Below are 24,691 nucleotides of genomic sequence, written 5' to 3'. Positions count from 1 at the left end.
AAATATCAACTCCAAAATTACAAAACACTTAAAAACGGTTTGAAGTGGCAAAAAGTGAATAATTATATTTCTTTTCCAATACTTACATCTTCCCCCTCCCCACAAAAATGAGCCATCAACAAGAGAGCGAGCGAGCTTGGCAACAGATTCAAAAATACAAACTTCAGAAGTTCAAAATTGCATTCCAAATATAATGCAGCAATAGTCTTCTGTCCCAAGGATGGGGAGGTCTTTATACCCAGGAGTTGCCTTGAATCTGCAGCATGGTTACTACGTTTATCTGCTAACCTGGCTTGTGCCTTTAAGGCCCCTGCTTTAAATAGGCAAATCCAGTTATTTGTAGTGAATTATAAATAGTCGAGATCAGAGGGCAGTTGTAACTGCTTGTGAATTTAAGACTTCAGCTCAATGACTAACAAAGCATGACGCTTAACATGAGGCACACACATTAAGACACAAATCTTATATGTGGTAGTGTAGCAATTAAATGGTCCAGACATTTCTCTGGACTCCAGCATGTCTGCTGGACACTTGGGACTACATTTAGATCCAACACTGGCACTCAGCACCAATGCTGCTCTTCTAACACTTCATAATACGGTCCAATGTGGAAATTCGTTCTTTAGTAAACCATCAAGACATGGATGGTATGGGAACTGGCCAGGTCATTTTCCCTTTCAACCTCAAACAATTTCCAAAAGGCATTTGATAAACTGCAACATAATAGGCTTGCCAGCAAAGTTGTAGCCCATGGAATAAGAGAGACAGTGGCAGCATGGATACGAAATTGGCTAAGTGACAGGAAACAGAGAGTAGTGGTGAACGGTTGTTTTTCGAACTGGAAGGTATATAGTGGTGCTCCCCAGGGGTCAGTACTAGGACCACTGCTTTTCTTGATATATATTAATGACTTGGACTTGGGTGCATGCAGATTCTTGTATCCGTGTGTTAATGGAGACACGGAATGCAGGAGTTGGTTTAACAGGTGTTTACTGAACAAAGTCTGGAGGTGAACTAAAAGATACAAGACGCTATACAGGCTTATATACCCGAGTGGTCACTGCCGGTATTACTGTACACAGGGGCTCTTAAAAAGGTACATACACAACAATTCCTCCCCTTTTAGATAATTAGTACATAACATTTTAAGTAATCATTAATTAACATGTTTACAAGAACAATAATCTACACATTTGCTGCAGTTAATCAATTATAAGTCAGTCTCTCTGGAGGCTTCCTGACTCGGTCCGGATAACGCCTCGGTGTAGTAGTTTTCGGTGGTGTAGTAGGTTCTTTTGGCAAGGTCGATTCGGCTTGAATGCCAGTGTGGTTCATCTGGTTCCAGTATCACCGGATCGGAGGTAGATACTATGGGTATCTCTGCTTCATCATTAGGCATATAGAGTTGTGGTGTAGGTTGTCCCTTTTCGGATGACTATGATCTGGTCAGCATGGCACCTTATTATGCTTTCTCCAATCTCCACGGTATGCATCAGCGGTCCTAGTTGCGTGCAAATAGTTCCAGGCTGCCATTTCTCGGTACGGTAGTCCCGGGCCAAAACTTGTTGACCTATCTGGAAGGTTCTAGTTGGCCTTTCATTCATGCCTTGAAATTGCCGGTTCTCTACGTCCCTTCTGATGTTTGGCTTGATCAAATCCAGCCGGCATCTTAGTCTTCCATTGAAAAACATCATGGCGGGAGTTTGGTTTGTAACCACGTGTTGCATTCCTGTACGCAAACAAGAAGTTATCTACCTTATGTTGTAGATTTATGTCTTCATTACCCATGGCCTTCTTGAAGGTCTGGACAAACCTTTCAGCTAATCCATTGGTGGTGGGATGGTATGGGGCGGACGTGTAGTGCTTAACCCCATTGTTTTTTTTAAGAACTTCCTGAATTCTTCGGACACAAATTGCGGTCCATTATCAGAACAGATCTGTTCAGGCAGCCCATTCCTGGCAAATATGGTCCTTAATACTGTGATGGTTTTTTCCGTGGTGGTGGAGGACATCTTTATTACCTCCGGCCACTTGGAGTGTGCATCAACCGCGATTAAGAACATTGAGTCCATAAATGGACCAGCAAAGTCGATATGTACCCTTTGCCATGGAGATGAGGGCCACTCCCATGGATGTAGAGGGGCTTGTGGTGGGGCGTTTTGGACCTTCTGGCATCCTAGGCAGCTCTTGGTCATTTCTTCGATGTCTTCATCGATACCTGGCCACCACAAACGCTCTGGCTAGGTTCTTCATTTTCACTCCACCCAGATGCCCCTCGTGAAGCTCCTTTAGCACTTTATCCTGGAGTTTGGGTGGAATCACCACTCTGGATCCACACATCAAGGTTCCTCGGCACACTGACAGCTGTTCTCTTCTTTGCGAGAATGCTGGCAACAGTGGTTCGCCATGTGCTGGCCATCCCTTCACCGTTAAATCGTAGACTCGAGAGAGAGAGTCGGGTCATTTCTCGTTTCCTTTTCAATGGTAGAATTTGTTACCGGTAGACATTCCACTATGGTTGAGTCCACTGGGTCCACTGTAGGTGCCTCTTCTACTGTTGGCAACGGTAGGCGCGATAAACCGTCAGCATTCCCATGCTGTTTTGATCCTTTGTATTCTATGTCATATTGGTGTGCCCCTAGGAAAAGGGACCACCTCTGTAGCCTTTGCGCTGTCATAATGGGAACGCCCTTTTTAGGGTTGAATACGGAGACGAGGGGTTGATGGTCAGTCAACAAGGTAAATTTTTGTCCGGGTAGGTAATGGTTGAATTTCTTCACTCCCCACACCAGGCTGAGTGCTTCCCTGTCGATCTGGGCATAGTTACGCTCAGCTGAGTTCAATGAGCGTGACGCAAAAGCTATCGGCCGCTCCGAGCCATCAGGGAATCTATGCGATAATACCGCTCCTACGCCGTAAGGGGATGCATCGCACGCCAGTCTGATTGGCAGTGATGGGTTGTAATGAGCCAACACTTCCTTGGACGTGATCAAGCCTTTGCATTTATGGAAGGCACGTTTACAGTCTTCGCTCCATTTCCAAATTACTCCCGTTTGCAGCAGTGCGTTAAGAGGGTGCAGAACAGTTGACAAGTTCGGTAAAAATTTGAGATAGTAATTTATCAATCCCAGGAACGACCTTAATTGTGAGACATTTTCAGGTGCTGGGGCTTTTATGACCGCTTCAATTTTTTCAGGTGACTTATGCAACCCTTCTTTGTTAATTAGATGGCCACAATTTGATATTTGTTTCTGGAAAAATTCGCACTTGGGGCGATTTGCTCGTAGGCCCCGTTCTCTCAACCTAGTGAGCACCTGCTCCAAATTGGCACAGTGCTCGTTGTCGTTTTCTCCTGTTACAAGGATGTCGTGTAGGTAGCATGGAGTTCCCGGAATCCCTTGCAGGACTTGCTCCATAGCTCTTTGCCAGATAGCTGGAGCTGATGCCACTCCGAAAACCAGCCGATTGTACTGGTACAGGCCTTTGTGTGTGTTTATCGTGAGATACTTTTTAGAGGCCCCCTCAACCTCCATCTGTAGATATGCCTGTGCCAAGTCAATTTTGGTGAAACATTTCCCTCCGGATAGTGAGGCGAAAATATCTTCTATCCTCCGAAGAGGATACTGTACCATGTGAAGGACCGGGTTTACAGTCACCTTGAAGTCCCCACAGATGTGAATTTTTCTGTTCTTCAGATTTATCATTATTCAACGTTTTCTTCATGACCGGGACGATGGGTGTTGCCCACTCGCTCCAATCTACCTTTGATAACACGCCTGCCTTTTCCAAATTCTCCAGCTCTGCCTCGACTGCTGGACGAATTGCGTATGGCACCGGCCTTGCCTTAAAAAACTTGGGACTTGCCGCATCTTCCACTTTTATTGAGGCGGTGACGCCTTTCAAGGTTCCTAGTTCCTGTTGAAACACTTTGGCGTTAGCCAAGATGTCTTTTAATCGTTCAGGTATGACGTCATCATCATTTTTTTTCTTACTGGTCACCGTCAGTGCCTGAATGGAGTGCCAGTCTAAACGTATCATCCTGATCCATTCACGTCCCAACAGCGGTGGACCACCATCTTGCAGAACGTATAAATACAACTTCTGTATTTCCTTGCTGTTGTATACAACAGGCACCCTTATTTTCCCTCTGGGGTATACTTTCTGCCCCGTATATGTCTTCGAGATAATGGATGTGTCTTTCAAAGGTGTATGCGGAAATAGCCACTCGTAATCCCGTCGACTTATGACGGTCAGAGCTGATCCTGTATCTAGCTCCATTTTAACTGGGGACCCCGCTATCGTGAGGGTAACCCAAATGGTCTGGTAATCTTCTTTGGCAATTACATTATGTAATTTGAGACAGCTTAGTCTCTTGTTTCCGGAGTCGCTATCGCTCTTCTGGTCTTCGGAGCTACTGTCCGTCATCATTTGTACCTTTCTGTATTTTTCCTTATTGATTTTTTTTCTGTCAGTGGATTTTTTGTTTCCAGATCGGCATACACGTGCAATGAGTCCCATCTTTCCGCATTGCCTGCATGCTTTGTCCTTGAACCAGCAGTCCCTCTGGTCATGGGTGGATCGGCCGCAGCGATAACATCTCTCGAAGCCTCGTGTCATTTCATGGGTGCCGAAGTCCTGTGGCTTTTGCTGTATCTCTGCAGCTCCTCTTGCTGCTGCTTCGTATGATACAGCCACACTGAAAGCCTTGTCCAGTGTCAAATCTTTCTCAGAAAGTAGCCTTTTCTGTGTTCCTTCACTTAGGAGACCGCAGACGAATTTGTCTCGTAGAGAATCTGCCAGTCCTGCCCCGAATTAGCAGTGCTTTGACGGCTTTCGTAATTCAGTGAGGTAATCAGCGTTACTTTCATTCTTGTGCTGATTCTTCCTGAAGAATTTGAATCGTTCCGCTATCAGCAGCGGTGTTGGGTTTAAGTGCTCCTGTAGGGTATCAACAATCTCCTTAAAATTCTTGTCCATCGGTTTGGCTGGAGTGATTAAGTTTCGTAACAGCCCGTATGTCCTTGCGCCCATCAGATTTAGAAGTACCGATGCCTTATCATCCTCTACTTCATTCGCTGTGCAATATACCTCCACTCTTTCCACATATGTGGTCCAATCCTCTATATTACTATTGAAAGCAGTAATATTGCCAGTCTTAGGCATCCTGAAAATCAAAAATGGCGCCTCCCGCGCTTTCCTTTCTTCCCTGCCGAGAAAAAATGGCGCCTCCCGCACTTTCCTGCCGCTGCCGACAACGCTGTTCTCCGCGGTTTTTATTTACACAGATATTTTTAATAGTTGGAGACTCGTTCCCGCCGGACTCTCTGGGACTTTTCCCTCCCTCTGCTTGGTCCAAACGCCGACCTGCTTTGCAGCGCCAGCTGTCTCCCGAGTGCTCCACCCTCCGTCTCGGTTTGCCTCCACCTTCCGACTCGCTGCTCGGCCCCGCTGCAGAGCCACCTGATTGAGCCCCAGCCCGCCGCCCAGGAAGGATTAGTGCAGTACCTGCCACCAGCCCGGCTAGCTGGTGAAACCACAGTTTTTGTTCTTCGACTTTCGTCTGAGGAATCGATCTCCTTGAGGTGCTGCCGAATTGTAGGTAAGTCCGTTTCCAATTTGTCGCCACTGTTGTATCCGTGTGTTAATGGAGACACGGAATGCAGGAGTTGGTTTAACAGGTGTTTACTGAACAAAGTCTGGAGGTGAACTAAAAGATACAAGACGCTATACAGGCTTATATACCCGAGTGGTCACTACCGGTATTACAGTACACAGGGGCTCTTAAAGGTACATACACTACACAGATGACACAAAACTTGGAAGTATAGGTGAACAGTGAGGAGGATAGGGATAGACTTCAAGAGGACAGACACAGGCTGCTGGAACGGGCAGACACATGGCAGATGAAATTTAACGCAGAAAAGTGCAAAGTGATACATTCTGGTAGGAAGAACAGGGAGAAGCAATATAAACCAAAGGGTACAATTCTAAAGGGGGTGCAGGAACAGAGAAACCTGGGGTATATGTGCACAAATCATTGAAGGTTGAGAAAGTGGTTGAAAAAGCATATGGGATCCTTGGCTTTATAAATAGAAGTACAAAAGCAAGGAAGTTATGATGGACCTTCATAAAACACTGATTCGGCCACAACTGGAGTATTGTTTCCCATTCTGGGCACCGCACTTTAGGAAAGATGTGAAGGCTTCAGCGAGGGTGCAGGAAAGAGTTACAAGAATGGTTCCAGCGATGAGGGACTTTAGTTACCTGGTTAGACTGGAGAAGCTGGGGTTGTTCTCCTTAGAGCAGAGAAGGTTGAGAGGAGATTTGATAGAGGTGTTCAAAATCATGAGGTGTCTAGATGGGGTAGATGGAGAGAAACTGTTCTCATTGGCGGAAGGGTCAAGAACCAGAGGACACAGATTTAAGAACCAAAGGTGACATGAGGAAAAACTTTTTTGATGCAGCGAGTGGTTATGATCTGGAATGCACTGCCTGAAAGGGTGGTGGAGTCAGATTCAATCATGGCTTTCAAAAGGGAATTGGATAAGTACCTGAAGGAAAAAAATATGCAGGGTTACGGGGAAAGGGACCAACTTAAGTGCTCTTGCAGAGAGCCGGCACGGGTTCGATGGGCCGAATGACCACTTACTGTGCTGTAACGATTCTATGTTTCTCCAATACTGGGTGAACTTTTAACTCCTGTAACAAAATAAACACTTGCACAGCCTGAGTCAACTACAAACATTTTCTTCATTTTAAACTCAAAGTAGAATGAGAATAGCAGCTTCTCAGCTTATGCACAGTAAAGATTAAACCGAGTGACATCAAGTATTATAGCAAAATACTGCGGATGTTGGAAATCCGAAATAACAGAAAATGCTGGAAAAACTCAGGTGGTCAGGCAACATCCGTGGACAGAAATTTGAGTTGACGTTTCGGGTCGAACCCTTCTTCAAAACTGGAACCATTCTTGTAACTCTTTCCTGCACCCTCGCTGAAGCCTTCACATCTTTCCTAAAGTGCGGTGCCCAGAATGGGAAACAATACTCCAGTTGTGGCCGAATCAGTGTTTTCTGAAGGTCCATCATAACTTCCTTGCTTTTGTACTCCATTTATAAAGCCAAGGATCCCATATGCTTTTTTAACCACTTTCTCAACCTTCAATGATTTGTGCAGTTTTGAAGAAGGGTTCGACCCAAAACGTCAACTCAAATTTCTGTCCACGGATGTTGCCTGACCTGCTGAGTTTTTCCAGCATTTTCTGTTGACATCAAGTATTGTTGTTCTTGAGCTCTACACAGGGATACAGCATACTTCCACATTAATTTTTTTTTTTTTTTTTAATTGTTGAGGGACTAAAGAGAGAATTTACACAAATTTCAGAATATTATGAATCTTTTATCTACAATTAACACAAACCAAATCAAGCTGGGGCATATTTATTTCTTTCCTTCAAAATTCCTCAATTAAAAGTTAGCAATTTCAGATAATTCCAAGTCTATCTACAGAGGCCATTGCTTGCAGTCACGTCATCCACAAAACGCCATATTTGTTATTTTCCACTGCTTTGATTAACAGCATACAATTTAAGTTTATTTTAAGGATGATCTTGAACAGCAACAGCTTTTACCTTCCACCAATACCCAGCTAGAAATAACAGAAAATGCTGCAAACACACAGGTTTGTCAGCATCTGTAAAGCAAAACTGTATCCTTTCCAATGTAGCAGTTATCACATTTCTACAAAATTAGTACAAAGGAAATGCCACCTAATAATCTTAGTAATAAAATGAAATCAGTTTCTGTTCCTTACCCTCCAAAGATACTCCAGTCCTATTAACTCAAGATCATCCATCATATAAGCACGCCGTTTTGCTACAAGCTTCCCTTCTCGACAGTTCACAGCTTTGAAAAACCGTTCAAAGCACTTCATTCCATTTTCCGTTAAGAGGGAAGGATCCAGTTGCAGAACATTATTTTCAAAGAAGTCCTTGTTTATGTCTGGGTCTAAGTCAGGCTCATCTCCCATCAATTTAGAAAACCACTTAAAACAGGCTTCGCGATCACAAAGGTAGACAGCATTCTCAGCCAAACACTTCCAGATTTGCTTGGCTTGAGGAGCACACAACCACAGCTGGCCATCTTTCAATAAAAATCTAAGGAATAAAATGCATGTTAACATTTTTACATTTACGATAGAGTAGCTTTTAAAGCAAGACACGATTCCCTCGTCCACTGGTGTCCACAATCCATTCTGCACAGGGCGGACGGGTTGGACCTCAACAGAGCTGGGACCAATGTCCTCGTTGGGGAGGGGGGTTGCTGGTGCTGTTGGGGAGGGTTTAAACTAATTTCGCAAGGGGTTGGACACCAGGATGCAGCATTAGAAAGGAGAAACATGGTGCACAAAGGATTGGAGGAGACAGATAGCACTAGAGTAAGAAAGAGTACATTATTAGGTGGGGTCAGGCTGAGAGAGAATACAAGAAGGTCTAAGATAGGTTTACAGTGCATGTGTGTGAATGTACAAAGTGTGGTAAATATGGTTGGTGAGCTGCAGGCACAAATAGGCACATGGGAATATGATGTTGTGGCGATAACGGAGACCTGACTCAAAAAAAGGGCAGGATTGGGTACTAAATATGCCTGGACATAAGGTGTTCAGGAAAGATAGGGAAGGAAAGAAAGGTGGTGAGGTGGCAGCATTAAGGAGAATATTACAGTGCTGGAGAGAGAGGATATCCTGGAGGGGTCAAGGACAGAATCTATTTGATTAGAGTTAAGAAATAAGAGAGGTGCCATTACACTACTAGGTGTATTCTATATGCCACCAACTAGTGGGAAAGATAGAGGAGCAAATTTGCAGGGAAATTACAGAGGTGCAAAAACTATATAGAGTACAGGTACACTATCCCTTATCCGAAAGCCTTGGGACCAGCTGAGTTTCGGTTTCCGGAATTTTTCGGATTTCAGAAGGTATTATTATAAGACTGGGAAATTTGTATTTAATATAAATTTTAAAAGTTCAGGCTACCTCTTGCGACTGTTCCGTGTCTCATTCCCCTTCCTGCTACTCTGGAAAGCCGGATATCGGCTGACTCCTACTAAGCTGGCCCGCAAATCAGGTCAGGGGTCGGGTCAGGTGGGGGGGAGAGAGAAAAGAATATCGGACGGGCCGCGGTTCGGTTCGAGTAAAGAATATCGGACGGGTCGCTGTATTGTTGGGTTCACTCTCCCGGTACCTCCTTCACATTGCCCGGCTCGACCTGCAATCTCCTACCCAGGAGGGAACTCTGTGACCCTCTGCCCTGCTCAGCGTAAGTCGTGCGCCACTCTGGTCATGTCGTGCACACGACTTACGCTGAACGAAAAAACTTTTGGTTTTTAGAGGTTTTCGGAAGTTCGGATAAAGGATAGTCTACCTGTAGTAATAATGGGGGACTTCAATTATACTAATATAGACTGGAATGATAATAGTGTAAAGGGCAGAGATGGGGAAGAATTTCTGGAGTGTGTTCAGGTGAACTTTTTTGATCAGTATGTTTCTGGCCCAACGAGGAAGGGGGCATTGCTGGATCTGGTTCTGGGGAATGAGGTGGATCATGTGGAGCAAGTGTCAGTAGGGGAACATTTAGGGAACAGCGATCATTGTATCATAAGGTTTAGATTAGCTATGGAAAAGAACAGGGAGCAAGCTAGAGTAAAAATACTTAATTGGAGGAAGGCAAATTTCAGTGGGTTGAGAACAGATCTGGCTCGGCAGATTGGCAGGCAAAACTGTAATCGAGCAATTGGCTGCCTTTAAAGAGGAGATGGTTCAGTCCTCCTATCTCTTCCACTTCAAATAAAATAGATGCAGCATCTCACTTCTTACAAGGCTGAGGAATTGCATGAATCCATTGTATATGCAGTCAAGGAATTTGAAGCCACGTCTTCTTGTTGGAAATCATGTTACATTTTCTCATCTGCAGTGCAATCTCTGTATCAACTATCAGCAACAAATCCTGATCTGTTTGCTTTCTAAACTGTAAAAATCAATCCATTTTCATATATAAATTAACTCACCGCAAGAAATTAAGTCGCTCTTGGACTTCTTGGACATGGCTATATCGACTACCTGGCCGTACTGTCTGTGGATCATACTCTGGGTTCTCTGCAAGATACACAATTCCCCATTAATGCACAGGAAATTGGCTGCACTTTCAGCTACAAAAATGTAATTACAAAAAAGTTACAGGAGAGCATTTAACGAAGTATTTCTATTTCAAATGAATGCCAAAACAATCCATGGTTAAGTAGTATTAAAATAACGTTTAAATATTCACAGAAAAATATACATCTCAGGTTCATTGTACAGTTTGGGAGGAGAATCCACTAGCGGTACATCTGCTGGAGATGACGCACTTTTAAAAGGTTGAGACTTTCTGATTACAGACCTTGGGGTTCAACTGAGTCAGGGACACTCTGGAGCTTGCTCATGTTGGATTTGGACATCATCCTATGTGAGCTTAAATGGGACTGCATCAGGGGTGGAAGGAAAGGCAAAGACTTTATCGTGTGCAAGTTCTGGAAATTTGCAACTCACAGCGCATCTCTTAATCCCCTGAACTTGCTGGCCCATTTGTGCATTAATAACGGCATGCATCGTTAACCCACTGTTATTTTTCCAGCAAGATTTGGCCCAATGTGTAATTGTTCAAGACCATCCAGTGGTCTGGTCAGATTGCACCTTTAATATTGTATCAAGTTCTGCACACTAAGAAATAACAGGCAAGTATTGGAGGCAGTGCAGAAAAGAGCCTGATGTTGAAATGTTAAAAGATTTGAGTTAGGAGGAGCAACTTGGGATAAACTTAGGCTTTTCAGCTTGAAAGAGAGGCATTTCAGGTCATCTTAACGGTATACAAGGTATTTAAGGGAATGGAAAAGGTGGAATGCTACATAACATTAAATTCCAAGAGTACGACAAGGCAACACTAGTTATCAGGAAAGTCAAAGAGTGGTTAACGTATGGAATAGACTTACAGACAGAATAGTGGAGACCAAATTCCTGAAATTATTTTTTTTTAATGTTTGGATATTGCTATTTATAATTCTCATCCTCACGTTCCAATCCCTCCATGGTCTTGCCCCTCCCTTATCAGTAACCTCCTCTAGCCCTACAACCCTACAAGAACTCTGCATTCCTCCAACTGTCCGTCTTACCCTGCTCCATTTACTGCTGTGCCTTCAGTTGTCCAGGTCGTAAGCTCTGAAATTCCCTCCCGAAACAGCTCTGCCTCTCATTCCTTCTTTAAGACACTACTTAAAAAGTACCTCCTTGACCAAACGCCTCCTTTGGCTTCATGTCAATATTTGTCTGATTACGCTCCTGTGAAGCACCTTGGGATGCTTTCCTGTCAAAGGTGCTATATAAATGCAAGTAGTTGTTGCTGCAATGGGGGTACTTTAGGATCTTTCTGAATAGATAAATTAAGATGGGCTGATTTGACTTACTCATCTGAAACCATTCAGGAGATGGTTCAGTGATAGTAGATTGGCAGTTAGGATCAGATCAGCCATGATCTTATTGAATGGCGGAGCAGGCTCGAGGGGCCGATTGGCCTACTCCTGCTCCTATTTCTTATGTTCTTATGAAGTCATCGTGTGGTCATCACAAGATGAACAGACAGATAAAGAGTACTGCAAAGAATGGGAACGTACTCATCATGGAGGACTTCCAACATGGCAGAGGTGAAGGACAGATCACGGACAAACTGGAAAGAGTGGGGTGGAGGAGAGGGAGGACAAAAAAGGACTAGCAATTTTATACTATCAGGGATTCCTTTAATCAAACAGGTGAAGCAGGCCATGTCAACAGAAGCTCTGTTAGATTTAATATTTAAGCAACCAGAGATAATTAGTGCATTGGAAGGTAGTGAGCACCTGGAATCTCAATTATTACATAATTATTAAATAATATTCTTGTGAAAGCTATGGCTAGAAAAAAATGTCAATGCAGCATTTAAAAAAAGAACGTTTTTAAAAATTAATTCTTGGGATGTGGGTATGGCTGGCCAGGCCGGCAATTATTGCCCATCCCTAGTTACCTTGAGATGGTGATGGTGGGCTACCTTCTTGAACTGTTGAGTTGCTTGCTAGGCTACTTCAGAGGGTAATTAACCTTGGTGTGGGGCTGGAGTCACATAGGCCAGACTGAAGGATATTCATGAACCAGTTTGGTTTTTAAGACAATCCAACAGGTTCGTGGTCACTTTCACTGATAGCTATTTTTTCTTGCCAGATTTTTAAAAAACAAATTCAAATTCTCAAACTGCCATGGTAGGATTCAAACTTGCGTTCTCTGGAATATTAGTCCACACCTCTGATTTATTAGTTCAATAATATAACCACTACATACAGTTCATTTATGTGAAAAACCCAAAAATGACTAGTAAGACAGGACATAAATGAAAAATGGAAGGCATTTAAGGCACAAGGTAAGGAAACATATTCTAATCAGAGGAAAAAAACACCACAATACCTAGACCACTGCAGTTCAATAAAGAGGTTAGAAGTACAGACCCACCACTTGCACTGTCCCCATTTATCCGGGACAGCAGCCTGTATCAAGCAAATGGCGCAAGCCCAAATGACAAACAAGTGACAAAGCCTGCTGAAACTTGAGCTACATTTACAGTAGCTGATGTAGTGGTGAAACGAACCAGTCCACTGCAAACCTCCACCTCATTCAGCTCTACACAACTGAATAAGACGAAAAGCTTCCACCTCGCATAGCCTGTCTGCAGCCAGGAATATTTTCCACAAATATATTATGAAATGTTAATCTAGAAGCCCAGAAATTTTCAGATTACCAACAGCAAATTCCGATTAGGAGCGAGAGAGAAGTGGAGAGAGAGACTGCCTGCAAGGGGCCACTTCCTGACCGCTACTTCGGAGAATCACCTCCGAGAAAAAGATAGGGGCTGGAGATCTGATCTCAAATCCCAGAACTGACAGTTCTTAAACAAGTTAAGTTTTAGTTTCTGAAGTTGTCAAAATTCTTCTCGAAACTGATCTAACCCAATACACTGGCCACCAAGTATAGTGGCCAAATTGCGTTTGCATGAACGCACCCACTATAAATGGTGGGAACTGTAACCTAAAAACAGAACAGTAGTGTTCAGAAGATACAAGAAACAAAAATTAAGATTGGGATTTATACAAGCCAGTTGAATACTTCTGATAAAATTATAGAAAAGGTGAGTGTGTCAAGTTACAGATAGCAAGAGGAACCCAAACATATTTTTCAGCTATACATAATAGGACTTGGGTACAGGAGGCATAATTTCAAACTTTGAGAATGACACAAAGCTTGGAAATGTAGTAAACAGCGAGGAGGAAAGTAGCAGACTTCAGAAGGACATAGGCAGACTGGTGAAATTGGCAGACACATGGCAGATGAAATTTAATGCAGAGAAGTTTGAAGTGATGCATTTTGGAAGGTAAAATGAGAGGCAATATAAACTAAATGGTAAAATTTTAAAGGGATTCACATACACAAATCTTTGATGGTTGCAGGACAAGTCAATAAGGCTGTTGATAAAGCATATGGGATCCTTGGCTTTATAAATAGGAGGCAGAGAGTACAAAAGCAAGGAAGTTATGGTAAACCTTTATAAATCACTGCTTAGACCTCAGCCAGAGTATTGTGTCCAATTCTGGGCACCACACTTTAGAAAGGATGTCAAGGCCTTGGAGAGGGCATGGAGGATATTTACCATAATGGTGCCAGGGATGAGGGAAATCAGTTATATAGACAGACCAGAGAAGCTGGGATTGTTATCCTTGGAGCAAAGATGGTTAAGGAAAAATGTAACAGAGATGCTCAACATTGTGGGGTTTTGATGGGGTGGATAGGGAGAAACTAGCAGGAGGGTAGGTAACCAGGGGACAACAAATTTAAGGTATTTGACAAAAATCTGGGGGGGGGATGATGAGATTTATTTTTGTAAACTCAGAGCTGTTATGATCTTGAATGCACTGCCTGAAAGGGTGGTGGAAGCAGATTCAATATTAACTTTCAAAAGGGAATTTTATATAAAAAGGAAAATATTTCCAGGCCCTGGGGAAAGAGCGGGGGAGTGGGATTAATTGGTAGCTCTTTCACAGAGACGGCACAGGCACAGTGCACCTAATGGCCCCCTTCTGTGTAGTATGATTCTCTGATAACTAGGCTAACGTACGAGAACTATCCAATAGCTGGTTAACTTGAATTTTTAAAACATGCCAAAATTCCCCAGATATGGTTGAAGATAAAACTTGCCTTTGTATCGCACCTTTCATAATCTTAGAACATCCAACATCACAGCCAATGAAGTACTTTTGAGTTGTAATCACTGTTGTAATGTAGAGAAACATGGAAGCTAATCTGCCCACAGCAAATTCCAACAACAGCAATGAGATAAAATGACCAAATAGATTGTTTTAGTGATGTTGGTTGGAGGATACATTTTGGACAGGGCATTGGTGAAAACTTGCTGCTCTTCTTTGATAGCGCCTTTAAGACCTTATACATCCATCTGAAAGGGCAGACAGTGCCCTGTTTAAAGTCTCGTTGGAAAGACAGCCCCTCCAACAGTGCAGCACTTCATTCAACTGTCGGCCTATATTATGTGAAGTCTATGAAGTGGAGCTTGAACCTCAACCTTCTGACTTAGGCAAGAGTGCTACCATAGAGCCAAAACTGGTTAAATCTTACAAAATAGATATCCAAATGGGTTTGAAAACTAGCTTTGCAACAAAAGCCTAGATGGTGTTGATAAATGGAAAAATATTTGTCTGGGAGGTTTTGGGTGTCCTCTGATCACAATGTGTGAATGATATGGACAGAAAATTATGTGGACAAGTAACTGACAGAAAGGAGACTAAGTACTCGAAGACTGAACACCCATTAAGCATATAGAGTGAGAAATGGCAGATGGATTTTATGTGAATACAAGGTAATGGATATAGAAGTAGGGAATTAAGAATCTGCATGTGAACATGTCCTGTTTTACAGTCCAATAGCAAGGGTGGACATAGGAAAATCTTTGATCATAGCCTAAAATTACTACATCAATGTGAAACAACTGTCAAGAAGAAAAATTAGGTACTGTGTTTCCTGTGGAGGGCACCTGATTGCAAGTCAGAACAAATTGAGTATGTTGCAAAGGTCACCGGTGAGGCCAATTCTGTAGTGCAGTGCAGCTTTATTTCAAAGTACATACATTAGATAGACATAGATATTTTGGGCCTAATGGGAATAAGCCATGAAGGATTCAGTTTACTGAACTTATTTTTGCTGGAGAAAGACTGAAAGGAGATATGAAAAGGTCTGTAAAAGAACAAGAGTTATAGATAGGCATAATATTTAGCAGCAGTACAAAATTCACAAGTCTTGAGCGTGACTATAGATCAGATTTTTTTCCCCTCCACATATTAGCGGACCTACCAGAAAAAGTAGTTAACTCGATTATAACTTAAAAATATAAATAAATACATGAGAAAAGGGTCTGAGATTACAGAACTATTAATCTAAATTATTCACAAATTAGGAAGAACAGATATCGATCTTGGTGAGGATGTCCATGATTCAGGGAAACAATGCTGACTGCAGAAGGGGAAGGTCCGATGGATCAAATGGCTTTTTTCTCATTCCAAGCTTTATGTTCCTTTGTTAAGTGTACAATAATTAGTATGCGAGAGCATTGAAACAGGCAAATAGGCATTTTGGGAAGTGATCTCGGTGCATAAGCAGATGGTCCAGCAGTACTTGGGACAGACAGGCAAGCAGGCAGGTAGCTTTGAAAGAAAGGAAGAAAGAAAGACTTGCATTTATATAGCGCCTTTCACGACCACCAGACATTCCAAAGCGCTTTACAGCCAATGAAATACTTTTTAAAGTGTAGTCACTGTTGTAGTGCAGGAAACGAGGCAGAAAGCACACTAGGTGGAGAGCAATGCATTCAGGGTTAACAGGCCAAGAATGGAAATGCACCAGTTGATTGTAAAACTGCAAATGAAGGAGCAATTGTCCAGAGTGAAATGATTTGAGGTAGGCACTTGTACAGAGCACCAGAAAAGGTTTGGGCCATTGCAACCTTAACAGGCAGTGGTAGAACCAAAATGGAGGTAGGGCTTACCATGATTGGCATTGACTGCAGCCAAATAGGCGGAACCAAGGCAGGAAAAACAGGCAACAGGCCCAAAATTAATATGATAAGCCATGTACTACAAATTAAGCCTCAGGTTCTCAAGAGCAGCAAAATGAACAAAATATTTTACAGGGGATTTACAACACCGCACAGTATAATCAACACGAATAAGTGTTTTATATGTAACTAGCTGGGGAGCCCGCGTTGCGAGGGCAATTTTGGGGGCGCTTGGTCTCCCTGCCCCTGTGTGTCCCCCCTCTCCCGGTCATGTCCTCTCCCTGCCTCCCCTCCCCTCTCTCCCTCCCCTCCCGTCTCCCTCCCTCACACCTCCCCTCCGTGATTTCCCAAGGCATCCCCCCCCCCCGCCCCGCGATCTCCGAGGCTGTGTGCTGGCGTCACGGGGGCCGTGTGCATGCGTGCCGGCGTCAAGGCGGCTGCGGAACTGGCGTGACGGGGGGGCGGGCCGTGCGCATGCGTGGTTTCAAGACCGCCGGCGTGCCCCATTGCCGGGGTAACGGGGGGCCGTGCGAATGCGTGCCGTCGTCAAGGCTGCCGCGCAACCGGCGGCCTCTTTTTTTTTTTTTTTTAAACTCATCAGCTCTCCTCCCCCCCCCCCCCCACCCGCGATTTCCCGAGGCTCTCCCCCCCCCCCCCCTATTAAATTGTTATTTAATTCCCTAACACATCATTAAAATATTTACCTTAGTTCCCTAACACACAAAAGTGTGGGGGGAAAAATTGTGAAAAATCAAGATGGCGGCCACTCACCTCGGTTCAGAAGGATAAGGCCCGCCCACACACGCACCGATTGGTTGACCGGTCAGGTCACCGAAGCGTAGGATTGGTCAATCGTCGAGTCACTCGACACTCAACTGCAGGATGGCACGCGCCCGTCCGATTGGTCGACCTCGACGTCACACGGTCGCTAATGAGATGCTAATGAGCGGAACGCTGAACGTTTTTCGGATACCGCGGGCGCGGTTTTTGTCCGGCCGAAACGTAAATACGCCTATGACCGGTCCGGAATCGCAAGCTTTCTTTTGAGGCGACGTGCGCGTCGGTACGCTCTGTAACTTTCAAACGTATAGAGAACGGACAGACAGACATCGGGACAGACAGACAGAAGAGCCGCTTTATATATATAGATTGCTCAATTTTTTGAGTTTATCATGCTGCTTTTATTAAGTACTTTTTTTTTGGGGGGGGGGGGGAAAGGAGAAGAAATTTGAGGACAGCTCAAACCAAATTAAAGGGCATTATTGGAGCAATTTCATCAGTTGCTTTCTGCTATTTATTTGTTTAAGACTAGTATTTCCTGTTACATGCCAGTGGGATTGGAAGCTTTCAAAAAGAATTGATCTACTCAACTGCTCAGTGTTCTGCTGCTTACTTGTTCCTTATTAATGCTTAGAAACCTAATTAAACTGATTTATATCTGTTGAGACTTAATCATATATTTGGTTGATGATTTTGCAGATGAGTCCTTATTTCAATCCATCATTAATGATGTGACGCCCTGAAGTGCAACACTTTCAAGTGTGACACCGTTCCAACAGGCCAGGCACTTCTTTTAATATCTATGTATTTGAAGGTCAAGATATTAATGTCAATAACCAATTTCCTACCCCAAATTCAAATTTTAGGAGACTTCTAGGAGTCCATTTACCCTGTTGGCATTGTCCCACTTAAATCCTTCAGCTTGTAAGAAAAACCGTTTGCATTGTACACTACCCTGTGGCTAATGCCAGCTTGAATAACTTCCAGGACAAACCAAATAGAAGGCTTCTTCATTCTCCCCTCTCCTGTACTCCCCAAAGGTACATTTAACTGGTACTTCAGACAGCCTAAATGAGAAAGCTGAAGAGACACTTTTGAAGTTAACAATGTATTTCAAAGTCACCTACCAAGTTAAAACTCTGGTATCCGGCACCGACGGGACCGAGCTGGTGCCGTTGGATCAAAACTGCCGTAGAAACCAGCGCTACTGTTAAAACATACGGAGCTCAGAGCTCCGTGTGAAGCAACAAACCCTGTTGCTCAGCAACAGCTTCAAAACAGTCGGCGCAGCTTGCAAGCATCTAGCTGAAGCTGTTGCTTAGCTACAGAGACGCTTGCAGAGCCAGGACTGGAGAAAAGAAGCAACGAAAAGATTTTTTTTTTTATCTGAACCGATTCCTGAATTTTGCCGGTAGATAGAGCTTTCCGGACATTTAACCTCCGGATAAACGAAAGTTTCCTGTAATTTGATGCGCTCCTTCCCACTTTGCCCCAGTTCAGTTTCTTTACTATTTCTGCCCACCAGTGTACTTACTCTTCCAGTCACTCTGGAGCACAGGTTTCTTGAGAACAATCAAGCCACCTATCAAGTCAACAGTTTAGCTATAGTATTGCCAGATGACTCATTGTCCCCTCCTTCCTGGAAATGCAGAAAAATCTGTTGCTTTGTATTCTATTGGACACACCTGAAAAATCACAAACCTCACCCAAATTAAGTCAACAGTAGGATTCAAACTGGCGATGCTCTGGTATGGGAACCCAATTCTTCACAACGAACTGGATTTAACCGACTGAGCACTTTAAACTGCGGTTAAGAAATGTTGAACATTTGAGTTTCAAGAAACAAGTTACATTCTTTACCTTTGTGAAATTGCCGTATGTTCTCCATATAGGCGGAGAGGTTTTCAGCTACCAAGGTGACCAATGAATGATTGTGTTGAAGCTGGTTAATCAAGTCATGCCGATAGAACACGTGAGGACTTCTTTGGGTCTGACTACAAAGAAAACATTTATGTTAATCCACTGAAAATACTCAAAAATTAATCCACTATGGTACTGAGCAATAAGGTCACTTCCAATATGCATGCATAGAAGTCCCAGGACAGTGTTTTCAAACCTTCCTGTGTGAGAGTCCCCTAACATTCTTGGGTTCCCCATGTCCTACCAATGTCAACTACCAATGGAGAACAAACAACAGAAACAACATGCTGATAAAGTATCAAATACAAAAAAAGTTATTTGAGGGAAAGGCATCTGCTTACTTTGGGGAGCCAGTTTGAATATCTATTGGTCAGAAGTATATTCTAACAAAGATCTAGCCTGTATTCAGTACTTGTAATTATCAAGCAAAGATTTCTACCCCAACAAGTATTTATATAGCGCCTTTAATGTGGTAAAACGACCCAAGGTGCTTCACAGGAGTATTACAAGACAAAAGATTTGACACCGAGCCACATAAAGAGAAATTAGGGCAGGTGACCAAAAGCTTGGTCAAAGAGGTAGGTTTTAAGGAGCGTCTTAAAGGAGGAAAGAGACGTAGTGAGGCGGAGAGGTTTAGGCAGGGAATTCCAGAGCTTAGGGCCTGGGCAACAGAAGGCACAGCCACCAAAGGTTGAGCGATTATAATCAGGGATCCTCAAGAGGGCAGAATTAGAGGAGCGCAGATATCTCGGGGGGGGGGGGGGGGTTGTGGGGCTGAAGGAGATTACAGAGGTAGAGAGGGGCGAGGTTGAGGGATTTGAAAACAGGGATGAGAATTTTAAAAATCAAGGCGTTGCTTAACCGGGAGCCAATGTAGGTCAGCAAGCACCGAGGTGATGGGTGAACGGGACTTGGTGCGAGTTACAGCACGGGCAGCCGAGTTTTAGATCACCTGAAGTTTATGTAGGGTAGAATGTGGGAGGCCAGGCAGGAGTGCGTTGGAATAGTCAAGTCTAGAGGTAACAAAGGCATGGATGAGGGCTTCAGCAGCGGACGAGCTGAGGCAAGGGCAGAGACGGGCGATGTTACGGAGGTGGAAATAGGTGGTCTGAGTTATGCTGCGGATGTGTGGTCGGAAGCTCATTTCAGGGTCAAATATGACACCAATATTGCGAACAGTGTGGTTCAGCCTCAGACAGATGTTAGGGAGAAGGATGGAGTCAGTGGCGAGGGAATGGAGTTTGTGGCGGGGACCGAAAACAATGGCTTCGGTCTTCCCAATATTTAATTGGAGAGAATTTCTGCTCATCCAGAACTGGAACAGTCTGACAATTTAGAGACAGTGGAGGGGTCGAGAGAAGTGCTAGTGAGGTATAGCTGGGTGTCGTCAGCGTACATGTGTTTTCAGAATACACATTTGATGTTTGGGATCAAATCCAGATAATGCATAGGAAGGACGAGGCTTATAATGTCACCAAAAAGAATAGTAAGCCCGAGGATTTTAGAAGTCAGCGAAGAAGGACCAAGAAATTGATAGAGAATACGAGAGTAAACTAGCAAGAGACATAAAAACAGACTGTAAAAGCTACTATAGGTATGCAAAAAGGAAGAGATTAGCGAAAGTAAATGTGGGTCCCTTAGAAGCAGAGACAAGAAAAATTATACTGGAAAATAAGGAAATGGCAGGCGTTAAACAAATACTTTGTATCTGTCTGCACGGAAGACACAAAAAACATTCCAGGAATAGTGGGGAACCAGGGGCCTGGTGAGAATGAGGAACTTGAAATTAGTATTAGTAAAGAAATAGTACTGCAGAAATTAATGGGACTAAAAGCAGACAAATCGCATGGACCTGATAGCCTACATCCTAGGTTTTAAGAGGTGGCTACACAGATAGTGGATGCATTGGTTTTGATCTTCCAGAATTCCCTAGATTCTGGGACAGTCCCTGTGGATTGGAACATTGCAAACGTAACCCAGCTATTCAAAAAAGGGAGAGAAAACAGGGAACTACAGGCCAGTTAGCTTGACATCAGTAGTAGAGAAGATGCAAGAATCTATTATTAGGGACGTGTTAACAGGGCACTGAGAAAATCATATGATTGGGCAGAATCAACACTGATTTACGAAAGGGAAATAATGTTTAACAAATCTGTTTGAGGTTGTAACTAGTAGGGTGGATAAGGAGGAACCAATGGATGTAGTGTATTTGGATTTTCAAAAAGCATTCGATACAGTGCCACATAAGAGGTTATTACACAAAATTAGGGTTCATGGGATTGATGATAAAATATTAGTGGGGTTAACAGACAGAAAACAGTGAGTAGGAATAAATGGGTCATTTTCAGGTTGGCAGGCTGTAACTAGTGGGGTAGCACAAGGTTCAGTGATTGGGACTCAGCTATTTACAATCTATATCAATTACTTAGATGAGGGTACCGAGTGTAATGTATCCAAGTTTGCTGACGATCAAAATTAGGTGGAAAATAAGCTGTGAGGAGGACGCAAGGAAGCTGCAAAAGGATTTAGACAGGTTAAGTGATTGGGCAAGAACGCGGCAGATGGAATATAATGTGGAGAAGTGTGAAGTTATCCACTTTGATAGGAAAAATAGAAAAGCAGACTACTTTTTAAATGGAGGGGGGTTGGGAAATGTTGGTGTTCAGAGGGACCTGGGTGTCCTTGTACACGAATCACAGAAAGTTAACATGCAGGTACAGCAAGCAATTGAGAAAGGAAATGGTATATTAACCTTTATTACAAAGGGATTAGAATACAAGAGTAAAGAAGTCTTGCTGCAATTATACAGGGCCTTGGTGAGACCAGACCTGGAGTACTGTATAGTTCTGGTCTCCTTACCTAAGGAAGGATATACTTAACTTAGAAGGAATGCAACAAAGGTTCACTAGACTGATTTCTGGGATGAGGGGCATGTCCTATGAGGAGAGATTGATTAGACTAGGCCTATATTCTCTAGCGTTTAGAAGAATGAGAGGTGATCGCATTTTAACATATAAAATTCTTAAGAGGCTTGACAGGGTAGATACAGGGAGGTGTTACCCCTGGCTGGGGAGTCTAGAACTAGGGGTCAGTGTCTCTTTAGAATAAAGAGTCGGCCATTTAGGACTGATGAGGAGAAATCTCTTCACTCAAAGGGTTGTGAATCTTTGGAATTCTCTATCCGAGAAAGCTGTGGACACTCAGTCGTGGGTATATTCAAGACAGAGATGAATAGATTTTTGTGGAATCAAGAGATATGGGGATAGTGCAGGAAGGTGGAGTTGAGATAGAAGATCAGCCATGATCTTATTAAATGGCGGGGCAGGCTCGAAGGGTCGTATGGCCTACTCCTGCTCCTATTTATTTTCTTATCTAACAGGATATAAATAGTTTGTACAACAACCCAAAACAAACTCGACATGAAAATTAGAGTAGAAAAACACAAACATGGCTTTTCATGCAGCAACATTTTATAGTTGAAGTATATACTGCAGCACAGTCAATAAAACAAACTGCTATATATATTTTGGGCAGGGCCATCTTCCTAATGTAAGGGAAGTGCATTACATCAAAAATCACAGATCTACTTTTGCAAACCAAGTTCACAACTGCAATTCAGGCCCATTTTTCAAGGCGCTTCATAACAAAGAATAAGGAAAATATGCACTGAATTAGGAGAAAAATTAGAAGTTACGACTGCAAATTTGGAAGAAATAGGCCTCGAGAAGACTTTTAAAGGTTTTAGAGTTGGTGTTGCCAAGTTTTATAGGGAAACTTCCAGACAGTAAGACTGAGGCATCTAATGGGTCTACGATAATGATGGACCAAAGAAGTGAGGTGGAGGATTGCACAGGAGGCTGGAGTCAGAGGGACAGATCAGTTAGGGGGGAGATAGCATAAATAGGCTACAAAAGGATTCATAGAGCAAAAAGTTTTGAGTTTAATACTTACTTCAGAGGTCATAGAGTCAAAGTAGGTCAGTGAGGACCAGGGTAATGGACAAGCAAGACTTGCAGGACAAGATGTGTGTGACACAGATTTGGGCAAGTTAGAGGTGAAGAATGGGAGGCCAGCAAGAACAGCATTAGAGTAGTCCAGAGGTACAACGGCATGTCTAAGCATTTCAGTGACAAAGTGGCTGAGATATCAGCAAGTGTTGGTGGTGTAAGTAAATGGCCTTGGCGATGGACAGGTGGTGGGGTTGAAAGCTTTGTTCAGGGTTGGACATGCCAAGATTGCAAATTGTCCAGTTGAGCTTGAGTGGCTGGAGAGTGGTGGAGCTTGTGGCACGGGTCAAAAATGACAGATTCAGTCTTCCTGACATCAAACTGGATGAAATGATAAAATTCAGGATTTAATGTTCGGCAAACAGTCTGATAGCATAGCGGCAATCAGGGAGTTGAGAAGTAGCAGAGAAGCAGAACTGGGTAAAGTAATTCATGTGAAAGTTGATCCTTTGCCTGTGGAAGATGCTATTGAGGGGCAGCCAAGGATAGATCCTAAAAGCTAGTGCATACATACAAAAAACAATCAAAAAAGCTAATGAAATGTTGGCCTTCATCTCAAGGGGGCTGGAATACAAAAATGAGGAAGTGAGGCTTCAGTTGTAGAGAGCCTTGATCAGAACCCATCTGGAGCAACTCCGTTCAGTTTTGGGTACCGCACTGTAGGAATGACATACTGGCCTTAGAGGAAGTACAGCACAGATTTACCAGAATGATATCAGGGTTTAAATTGTGAGGATAGCTTGCATAAACTTAGTTTGTACTCCCTTAAGTTAGATGGTTGAGGGGTGATTTGATCGAAGTGTTTAAAATGGTAAAAGGATTCGATAGGGTAGATATATAGAAACTATTTCCTCTGGTGAGCAAAATCCAAGACAAGTGGCACAATCTTGAAATTAGAGATGGGCCATTTAGGAGTGAAATTAGGAAGCAATTTTTCACATAAAGGGTAATGGACATCTTGAATACTCTGACCAATAAGACAGTTGCTACTGATCAACTTAAGACTGACGCTGATAAATCTTTGGTAGGTAAGGATATCAAGTGATGGAGTAAAAGCAGGTAAATGGAGTTGAAGTACATATCAGCATTGATCCAATAGAACGGAGGAACAGGTTCGATGGGCTGAATGTCTACTTCTGTTGCTACGTACCTCAAAAGGTGATGGTGTGGGGGGAGGGAAAAGAAGCCATTGCTCAAGATGCACCAGCTGCATTCAGATGGGTTGCTATGGAGCATAAGAAAAATCCTACCAAGCTGGGTGATGGAAGAAAGGCGCTGGAGGAGAATGGTGTGGTCAACTGTTTCGAACACCGTGGAAACATTAAGGACCAGGAGGGATATAATGTACCACAGTTACAAAAAGTGTGCCAGTTGTGAAATTGGCTAAGGCTATTTCAGTGCCATGACAAGGGTGGAAATTGGGTTGAGGGAATTTGAACAGATTCAGGAGAGAAACTATTTCCTCTGGTAAGGGAATCCAGAACAATGGGGCACAATCTTAAAATTAGAGCTAGGCCATTTAGGAGTGAAATTAGGATGCACTTTTTATACAATGGGTAGTGGAAATCTGGAAAACTCTCCTTCAATAGGCTGTGAATGTTGCGTCAATTGAAATTTTTAGGACTGCGATCGATAGATTTAAAAACATTTTTTTTTGGTACGAGCATCAAGGGATACAGATCAAATGTAAATAAATGGAGTTGTGGTACAGATTGGCCATGAGCTGACTGAATGACAGAACAGGCTCAAGGGGCCAAGTCACCTATGCCTGTTCCTATGTAGATGGGAATGCAAGTGGGCGGCGATGTTCTAG

At 43.2% G+C, this 24,691-nt stretch overlaps 1 protein-coding gene across 1 annotated transcript in view; it reads right to left on the bottom strand.

Annotated features, from left to right (window-relative positions):
- Positions 1 to 24,691, bottom strand: part of usp9 (ubiquitin specific peptidase 9) — a 244,275-nt gene that overhangs the window by 132,073 nt on the left and 87,511 nt on the right. The window contains exons 14-16 of the mRNA XM_086007397.1: positions 18,812 to 18,945; positions 10,065 to 10,152; positions 7,813 to 8,155 (exon numbers count right to left, since the gene is read on the bottom strand). Of these exons, the coding sequence (XP_085863523.1) occupies positions 7,813 to 8,155; positions 10,065 to 10,152; positions 18,812 to 18,945 (565 nt within the window). The remainder of the gene's footprint in view (positions 1 to 7,812; positions 8,156 to 10,064; positions 10,153 to 18,811; positions 18,946 to 24,691) is intronic.

The sequence above is a fragment of the Somniosus microcephalus genome, chromosome 14 (genome assembly GCF_052327205.1).
Source record: "Somniosus microcephalus isolate GS21.2 chromosome 14, FLI_Smic_1.0, whole genome shotgun sequence".
Classification (NCBI taxonomy): Eukaryota; Metazoa; Chordata; class Chondrichthyes; order Squaliformes; family Somniosidae; genus Somniosus; species Somniosus microcephalus.
This window is presented reverse-complemented; position numbering and strand designations above follow the sequence as displayed.